General features: G+C 35.8%; 2 protein-coding genes across 2 annotated transcripts; both read right to left on the bottom strand.

The window, feature by feature from the left end:
• Nucleotides 1–350: 350 nt before the first annotated feature.
• On the bottom strand, nt 351–800 carry LOC131633701 (uncharacterized). Its single transcript, XM_058904391.1, has one exon. It carries the CDS (start codon nt 798–800, stop codon nt 351–353), a length of 450 nt encoding a protein of 149 aa, XP_058760374.1.
• Nucleotides 801–1,595, bottom strand: LOC131633700 (uncharacterized). Its single transcript, XM_058904390.1, has 2 exons — nt 1,426–1,595; nt 801–1,347 (listed from the first exon to the last, which is right to left on the bottom strand). Exons 1-2 carry the CDS (start codon nt 1,593–1,595, stop codon nt 801–803), a joined length of 717 nt encoding a protein of 238 aa, XP_058760373.1.
• Between the last annotated feature and the right edge of the window lie 8,549 nt (nt 1,596–10,144).

Below are 10,144 nucleotides of genomic sequence, written 5' to 3'. Positions count from 1 at the left end.
CCAATTCCCTAGGAACCTGTCGTTTCTGTCCATCGACAATATTACTTTCCAAACCAAATCATTAATAGCGAACACCTTGTTTCTTACTTTTTTGTTGTAACCTCTGGCTACTTTCTCTTTTTGTCTGCTCAACGAATCTAGAGCCAACATTCTTTCTTCATCTAAATCGACGAGCTCATCTGTCATCATACTCCAATAGTCTTTGGATGGTATCTCATGTTGTCTTTGTATCCTTTTTGATTGAACGTATACTTCGACTGGTAACACGGCGTCGTGTCCATATGTCAATTTAAATGGTGTAGTGCCAGTCGCCTCTTTGGGAGATGTTCGACACGCCCACAGGGCTTGACTTAAAGACTGATGCCAAGTTTTTGGCTTTTTCCTACATGCTTTTTAATCAGGCTGATTATCACCTTGTTGGCAGCTTCGACTTGACCATTCGCCTGGGTGTAGTATGATGTCGACGTCAACAACTTTATGCCAACCTCCTGGGCGAACTCCTGCATTTTCTTCCCAGTGAACACCGTTCCTTGGTCGGTTGTGATAGTCTCTGGTATTCCAAATCGACATATAATGTGATCTTGTATGAAATCTATCACGGCTTCTTGATCGACGTTTCTCAAAGCTACCACTTCGACCCACTTTGTAAAATAATCGATACCGACCAAAATATACCTCTGTTGTTTCGATGAAGCTGGTTTTATTTCCCCAATTACGTCTAAATCCCATCCTCTGAATGGCCAAGGTTTTACAATAGCATGTAATTCGCTTGCAGGGACGTGTTGGATGCCCCCATGCATCTAACACTCTTGACTTCCTTTTGCAAACTCTATGCAATCTTTTAACATCGAGGGCCAATAAACCCTTGAGCGCATTAGCGTCCACTTAATTTTGTGGCCAACTTGATGCGCACCACAGGCCCCGCTGTGTACATTCGATACGGCCAGATAAGCTTCGCTCTCTCCTAGACACTTAAGCAGCACTCCTTCGGATGTTTTCTTGAATAGTTCGTTTTCCAACAAAATGAAATTAAGAGCCCTGTACTTGATCTTCATATCCGTCGAACCTGTAGGGCTTCGCAAATATTCCACCAATGGCTTACGCCAATCGTCTTCTTGTCCATTATCGACTATAAAAATTTCAAAATTTTCGGCGTCGACTGCCCCTAATTTTATTACAGACAAATCTGAGGGGGATAGCACAGTTGCTCGAACTTTTTCTCTTACCTGAACACGCTCTTCATCGCCGCCTCTCTTATATCCTGACGCTTCTTGCGCTAGATCATTAGCTTCTTGATTTTCTTGCCTGGGTAGTCGAATATTCGCTGAGTCGAATCTCCTAAGCAGTCTGTTCGCAACCACAAAGTACATGAATAGATTTTATTTAACGCATTTGTACTCCTAGGAGACTTGCTTTACTACCAACTCAGAATCTCCCATAATTTCGACATTCCTTGCCCCCAATTCCAGCAGTAGTTCAAGTCCAGTTATTAAGGCTTCATATTCAGCCTCATTGTTGGTACACATACCATCTATTGAATACTTGAACTCTGCTAGAATTCTATCTGGAGAAATTATGATTCCTCCAATACCCATGCCATTTTTGTGACTGGATCCATCGAAATATAATTTCCATGGTGTAGCGGCAAAAAATACACTCGAGCGTTTTCGCGCGCTCGAAGTACAATAGAGTCGCCACCAAACTTTATTTATTCCGAAGAGGAAAGGGAAAATATCGATAAAACCCACGAATGAAAAGAAAATGAATAAGATGGTCATCGTAACCAAATTACGGTTCGGGAGTCGGTTAAGCAAGGGGAAGGTATTAGCACCCCTCACCTCCATCGTACTCGATGGGACCCATTTAGTTAATTTTGTGTTTGAGTGTTAGTGTAATACTTGCGTTCTTTAGCTTATTAATCGAGAAAAGAAAAAAGAAATGGTTTTTTATTATTATGCTCGCCAAGACGTTTGTATCTTGTGCCTACGTAGTTCGGGCGAAGAACCACGAAAGTTTTGTTGGTTGATTTTAGCGAGAGGTACTCGATCACTTTCAAATGGAAATACTACGTGCACATGGATATGATATCACTACAAGAATGGATGACTAAATCAATAGTGAGACGAGATTTTGGCCATCATCGCATTCGAGTGGAAGATATTCGATCTTCACATGTGGAAGCATGTTCGCATATGAAATCGACTAAGTGTCTCGTTTATAAAAAGAGTTTTAAAATAATAAGGAGATATTTATGGACGTTTAGTAAAGGATTGAGCATAGGTGTGCACCTAGTGCGTAATAACCCAAGGTATTCAACAGGAGCGAGCCCCATTGTCACTTGTTGTCCTTGTTAATTAATTTGTTTTGATTCAAAAGATCAAGGTATTCAAGAGGTATTCACCCCTTGTCACTTAACCTTTTGGTTTGATTAAAGTGTTTTGATTCAAAAGATCAAGGTATTCAAGAGGTGTTCACCCCTTGTCACTTAACCTTTTGGTTTGATTAAAGTGTTTTGATTCAAAAGATCAAGGTATTCAAGAGGTGTTCACCCCTTGTCACTTAACCTTTTGGTTTGATTGAAGTGTTTTAGTTCAAAAGATCAAGGTATTCAAGAGGTGTTCACCCCTAGTCACTTAACCTTTTGGTTTGATTAATGTGTTTTGATTCAAAAGATCAAGGTATTCAAGAGGTGTTCACCCCTTGTCACATAAGCTCTTGGTTTGATTAAAGTGTTTTAGTTCAAAAGATCAAGGTATTCAAGAGGTGTTCACCCCTTGTCACTTAATCTCTTGGTTTGATTAATATGTTTTGATTCAAAAGATCAAGGTATTCAAGAGGTGTTCACCCCTTGTCACTTAATCTCTTGGTTTGATTAATGTATTTTAATTCAAAAGATAAAGGTATTCAAGAGGTGTTCACCCCTTGTCACTTAATCTCTTGGTTTGATTAAGAAAAAGGTTTTGAAAAGAAAACTCGACTTTGGATCGAGAATTTATTTGTAACGACTTGGCGTTGGACCAAGGTTTATTGATTTTTGGGTTGAAAGATTAATCTATAGTTTTTTTGGTATTTTAGATAATAATGAATAATAGAAAAACTAAATTAAAAAGCATATTTTGTATTTTTTGACTAAAAAATCTAAACCTAAACATATTTTGAATTTGTTATATTAGAAACGAAAATAAGATTGCAATGAAGACCATTAAAATAAAGTAAAATTATTTCAATGCTGACTAATCCAGGCCCAACCCGAATTCCAAGTTGAAAGGACAAACCTAGCCACCCTATGCTGACTCAGCTCCGTTGTCATAGAATCGTGAAATTATTTCTCGTTACTCACTCACATCTCTCAGCTCGATACTCTCTCTTTCTCGCTGTGAGTCAACAACAACAGAAAGAAACATTACTCACATCTCTCTCGATCTCTCGCTCTGTGAAAATCAATCTTCCGAATTCCTCTTTCTCACTCGCAACGAACAACAACAGTAACCTTAGACTTTCCCTCCGATGGAGATGAAAGAGGGGATGAAAACCTGGACCACACATTTTTGTCTTGTTTTGATGTGCAAAAAAGTAAAATGGGCCTTTTTTCAAAAAACCAGTTGGGCCTCACACCACAAAATTAATCAAACTTTTTTTGTAATTTGTGTATATTTGACTAAAAATTAAAAATAAAATAAGAAAATAATAATAATACTACTAAATGAACAAAATTAAACTAAATTATTCAAACACAATTTTTTAATATTTTTTTGAAAAAAAAAGATAAAAATAAAACAAACAATTATTAATTATCTAGAAACGAATAATCCGAGTAAGTGTAACCCGAGTAAAAAGATGCAAACAATGGAAAATGTGAGCCATTTTTTGTTGACTTTAATGAAAGTCATTTTTTTTAACGATGAATACACACGAAATAAAAAATGCGACAAACCAAAGATGAATGAAATATGCGGGTCAAAAATTTGGGTATGACTGATGCCCCTGTTTAATTATCTTAAGCCAGATAGCATGAGAGAGTTTGGTCTTCGTGATATCAATGGCGGGAGGTAATTAAACATAGAAGACCCGAATTTTTGTCCTTATGCAAATGAAATGCAATGTATAGACTTCTTTTTTTTTGGTTATTTTGAATGCAATATGATAAGAGACAGACTTTGAATTCTCTGGGGAATAAAGTTTAAAACATGCAATCACATCAAGGGTAATCAGGAGTAAAACCTGAATTAAATAGGAGAGGAAGATAAACAACAAGGCAATCGGGGTATAGCATGATTGAACTTCGGGAGGAGAACATCTGAGATGCTCAAGATAAAACATGAACGAGACTGTATTAAATGATAATCAAGGTAAAACATGATCGAGGCTGTATGATAATCAAGGTAAAACATGATCGAGGTTGTATTAAATGATAATCAAGGTAAAACATGATCGAGGAACATCAAAGGACAATCAGGGTAAAACATGATCGAAGAAATAAAGGTCAATCGAGGGAAAACATGATTGAGCAGAACAAAGGTCAATCAAGATAAAACAATGATTTGACAACATCAAAGACAACCAATCCATATAAAACATGATCGAGCTTTTGAGAAGGAAATATTAGAGACATTCAAGATAAAGTATGGATTAGACAACATCGAAGAACATCAAGATAAAACATGACTGAAGAACATCAAGATAAAACATGACTGAAGAGCATCAAGATAAAACATGACTGAAGAATATCAAGATAAAACATGACTGAAGAACATCAAGATAAAACATGACTGAAGAGCATCAAGATAAAACATGACTGAAGAACATCAAGATAAAACATGACTGAAGACAACCAAGATAAAACATGACTGAAGACAACCAAGATAAAACATGACTGAAGAACATGAAGATAAAACATGACTTAAGAACATGAAGATAAAACATGATTGAAGACAACCAAGATAAAACATGACTGACTCAAGTATTAGATGGGAATCAAGATAAAACATGATTGAAGACAACCAAGATAAAACATGACTGACTCAAGTATTAGATGGGAATCAAGATAAAACATGATCGAAGACAACCAAGATAAAACATGACTGACTCAAGTATTAGATGGGAATCAAGATAAAACATGATCGAAGACAACCAAGATAAAACATGACTGACTCATCAAATGACAATCAAGGTAAAACATGATTGGATAACATCAAAGAGAATCAAGATAAAACATGATTGATCTTTAAGAAAACATCAGAGACCTTCAAGGTAAAACATAATTGAGACGACACCAAAGACAAACAAGATAAAACAGGATTGGACTTCGAGAAGAAAATATCAGGGACACTCAAGGTAAAACATGAATGAAGAAAAGTTTGACAAATGCCAAGTAAGTTGGATTTAGATCATAAGGTAAGATTTTAAAAACAACAAGACTCGGGGAAATACACATGAATATGCATTGTATATGAAATTTTTGTGCATGCTACGTGAATGATTAATGAGATGCAATTGGTTATGACAACTGAGATAGACTCTTTTGTGAGGGTAGATCGAAAACTCTGATTCCTCAACACAAGCACATTGCCAACTCGGGTTATGGTTGAACATGGTCTTGTCACACTGATGATCCTTTTGAGAAGGACTGATAAACTGCTTAGGGATCGCTGAAGAAGAATGCCCCCTCACTGACTGATTGTTAACTAGTCGTTTCTTCAACTCTTGACATGAATGTTGGGAACACTTGCCCTAGTATAAGTCTTGAATAACAGGATCTTGAAGTAACGTGCCCCTTGATAGGATCACTGATCAAGTTTCTCGACTGTTTAAACTTCCTAAAAGATGAGTGCTTACTTGCAAATAGAATATTCGTTCAAAAATGGTAATTTTTAATGCAATGCTCAAAGCATATTTTGAAATCAAAGTAATTTATTGGAATGATGTTATCGTAAAGCGAATGAATCAAAAGGTCCAAACACAATTGTCTTGACATTCAAAGTGATGGATAAAGAAAAATGTATGAAAAAACAAGTGATTTGCAAAAATATTTAGGATTCAGGTTAACGCAACCTTGTTGTAGTATGCTTTCAAAATAAACCTTGCTACAATTAGGTCTTTTGAGGGTTGTAACGTGGCTTGGTTCACGGTTTCAGAAAAAAAGGTTATAGGCTCAAAATTTATTTGTACCCACCCCATTCTTCGCGATGATCTTCCAATCTTACGCTCAGTTAATTCAAATTATGCATTCAGGTTCCAAGAGACTTTGGAATTGCACCTATAATAATGATGACGGTCTAAAGACACAAGGGAATCTTTGAGATGGCAGTCACCTCTTCCTTTCGATAGTCAAAACGTTTTATTGTTGTTCAAGGAATTTATTGACTTCACTTTTTTCTTTTGATATCCCTAACTTTTGCCTGAGCTGTTCCATTTGAGATCACAGTCAGCGGGATGCCCCAGTTTTGCCTAAGTCTCCTTCGTAGGTTTTGACTTAGCGGGCTTTTTTTTTTTAAGTATATTTTTTTATATTGGAAAGATATTGACTGCCTTGATAATGATTAATGATAATCACCTTGGTCACTTTTGATCGAAACCCTTATTGAAAGGTTTACTTAATGATTTTCTTGAGATTGAATGCACAATTAAATTAACTGAGAACTACCCTGCCCCAAGTTAAAATTGCGGGTTATTTTCATACAGAAAGAAACACCAACTTCTAGGTTAAAAGGGGTTGACTAGGGATTAACTTCCTTATTTCTTCAGTATTTAGGGAATGGAAACAATGCTTGTACATCATCAGCAAAATTTTATTCGAAAGCATACAATTCAACAACTTGGGTATTTCGTTGTCATCATCCTCCCTCCAATCTTTGCATAAAACACAAGTTTAATAAAGAAAGTGAACAAGGGATATATATATATATATATATATATATATATATATATATATATATATATATATATATATATATATATATATATATATATATATATATATATATATATATATATATATATATATATATATATTGAAAGATAAAGCATAAAGAAGCACACAATGGATGTAAATGGATTGATTCAAATATGCAATGCTCATTTCATTAAAATTAACATTCAGGAACAAAGTTCAATGCAGTACACAATACAATATAAGGAAATTGCAAACCGAAGGAAACAAGGCCTAGTGAATAATCAGTGAAGAGGATGAGCTTCCTTGTTTGATATATCGGCTCTTCAATTGGATAACTTCTACTATTAGAAAATCTTGGCCTCAATGAAGTTCTTCCATAGTCTTCAGATTCATGCCTCTATTTCAATGTGTTGAGGAATCAACTTGACGGTAGATAAACCACTCGAGGATGAAGACAGACGAATGAGTCTTTTATTGACAGGTTGAATGCATGAATGCAGATGCATGATTTTTTATTATTTTTTTCCATGCAAGAATGATGCAATGTCATATGATATGGAATGCAACATGATGCTATACAAAAACTGAATTAAAATGATAAATGTAAATGGATAACAGAACCTACTGAGGAAAGCTTCTTAAAATAAGACAGTTCTCTGTTCTTTTACCCAAGAATCCCCTCACATGATGGCTCTAAGATTTTTTGATAGTAGAGATGTCTACATCACCATGGATGGAACGGGTTCTAAAGGTCCTTGGAGTTAACGACCAAATCAGATCTTTGTCATGCGACGGGTTAACCATCTTATGACAAATTTCATGACTTAGTCTCCTCCAAGTGGGGTTTTCGTATTAGCCATTCAAGGTGTTCACCTTGGGGACTAGCACTACACAACCACCTCCTAACTTATGTTTTTCTCTTGTTTTTCAAAGCTCGGGTCGAGAGCTTCACTCAAATATCACCCCCATACCCACAATTGAGTATATACAGAAATAAAATAAAAGCGATAAAGCAAGAGTAAAGAAACATAAATAACACATAAAGAATATAAGAATAAACAAACAAAAGCAAACACTCACATACAAAACAAACTAAACTAGGGTTGACTCTCTTAGGATAGTCCCCAGCAGAGTCACCACTTTCTGTAGCGTTGAAAATGTGACTCGAGCGTTTTCGCGCGCTCGAAGTACAATAGAGTCACCACCGAACTTTATTTATTCCGAAGAGGAAAGGGAAAATATCGATAAAACCCACGAATGAAAATAAAATGAATAAGATGGTCATCGTAACCAAAATACGGTTCGGGAGTAGGTTAAGCAAGGGGAAGGTATTAGCACCCCTCACCTCCATCGTACTCGATGGGACCCATTTAGTTAATTTTGTGTTTGAGTGTTAGTGTAATATTTGCGTTCTTTAGCTTATTAATCGAGAAAAGAAAAAAGAAATGGTTTCTTATTATTATGCTCGCCAAGACGTTTGTATCTTGTGCCTACGTAGTTCGGGCGAAGAACCACGAAAGGTTTTGTTGGTTGATTTTAGCGAGAGGTACTCGATCACTTTCAAATGGAAATACTACGTGCACATGGATATGATATCACTACAAGAATGGATGACTAAATAAATAGTGAGACGAGATTTTGGCCATCATCGCATTCGAGTGGAAGATATTCGATCTTCACATGTGGAAGTATGTTCGCATATGAAATCGACTAAGTGTCTCGTTTATAAAAAGAGTTTTAAAATAATAAGGAGATATTGACGGACGTTTAGTAAAGGATTGAGCATAGGTGTGCACCTAGTGCGTATTTACCCAAGGTATTCAACAGGAGCGAGCCCCATTGTCACTTGTTGTCCTTGTTAATTAATTTGTTTTGATTCAAAAGATCAAGGTATTCAAGAGGTATTCACCCCTTGTCACTTAACCTTTTGGTTTGATTAAAGTGTTTTGATTCAAAAGATCAAGGTATTCAAGAGGTGTTCACCCCTTGTCACTTAACCTTTTGGTTTGATTAAAGTGTTTTGATTCAAAAGATCAAGGTATCAAGAGGTGTTCACCCCTTGTCACTTAACCTTTTGGTTTGATTAAAATGTTTTGATTCAAAAGATCAAGGTATTCAAGAGGTGTTAACCCCTTGTCACTTAACCTTTTGGTTTGATTAAAGTGTTTTGATTCAAAAGATCAAGGTATTCAAGAGGTGTTCACCCCTTGTCACTTAACCTTTTGGTTTGATTGAAGTGTTTTAGTTCAAAAGATCAAGGTATTCAAGAGGTGTTCACCCCTAGTCACTTAACCTTTTGGTTTGATTAATGTGTTTTGATTCAAAAGATCAAGGTATTCAAGAGGTGTTCACCCCTTGTCACTTAAGCTCTTGGTTTGATTAAAGTGTTTTAGTTCAAAAGATCAAGGTATTCAAGAGGTGTTCACCCCTTGTCACTTAATCTCTTGGTTTGATTAATGTGTTTTTATTCAAAAGATCAAGGTATTCAAGAGGTGTTCACCCCTTGTCACTTAATCTCTTGGTTTGATTAATGTATTTTAATTCAAAAGATCAAGGTATTCAAGAGGTGTTCACCCCTTGTCACTTAATCTCTTGGTTTGATTAAGAAAAAGGTTTTGAAAAGAAAACTCGACTTTGGATCGAGAATTTATTTGTAACGACTTGGCGTTGGACCAAGGTTTATTGATTTTTGGATTGAAAGATTAATCTATAGTTTTTTTGGTATTTTAGATAATAATGAACAATAGAAAAACTAAATTAAAAAGCATATTTTGTATTTTTTGACTAAAAAATCTAAACCTAAACATATTTTGAATTTGTTATATTAGAAACGAAAATAAGATTGCAATGAAGACCATTAAAATAAAGTAAAATTATTTCAATGCTAACTAATCCAGGCCCAACCCGAATTCCAAGTTGAAAGGACAAACCTAGCCACCCTATGCTGACTCAGCTCCGTTGTCATAGAATCGTGAAATTATTTCTCGTTACTCACTCACATCTCTCAGCTCGATACTCTCTCTTTCTCGCTGTGAGTCAACAACAACAGAAAGAAACATTACTCACATCTCTCTCGATCTCTCGCTCTGTGAAAATCAATCTTCCGAATTCCTCTTTCTCACTCGCAGCAAACAACAACAGTAACCTTAGACTTTCCCTCCGATGGAGATGAAAGAGGGGATGAAAACCTGGACCACACATTTTTGTCTTGTTTTGATGTGCAAAAAAGTAAAATGGGCCTTTTTTCAAAAA

The sequence above is a fragment of the Vicia villosa genome, unplaced genomic scaffold, assembly GCF_029867415.1.
Source record: "Vicia villosa cultivar HV-30 ecotype Madison, WI unplaced genomic scaffold, Vvil1.0 ctg.001165F_1_1, whole genome shotgun sequence".
Classification (NCBI taxonomy): domain Eukaryota; kingdom Viridiplantae; phylum Streptophyta; class Magnoliopsida; order Fabales; family Fabaceae; genus Vicia; species Vicia villosa.
The sequence above is the reverse complement of the archived record's forward strand: the minus strand, read 5'-3'. Positions and strand labels throughout refer to the sequence as shown.

Excerpts from the sequence above, each read along its gene's own strand:
- LOC131633701 (XM_058904391.1), bottom strand. The coding sequence starts at position 800 with ATGCATGGGGGCATCCAACACGTCCCTGCAAGCGAATTACATGCTATT.
- LOC131633700 (XM_058904390.1), bottom strand. The coding sequence starts at position 1,595 with ATGGGTATTGGAGGAATCATAATTTCTCCAGATAGAATTCTAGCAGAG. Across the intron at positions 1,348-1,425 it reads GAAATTATGGGAGATTCTGA|ACTGCTTAGGAGATTCGACT; the intron begins GTTGGTAGTAAA and ends GGTTGCGAACAG.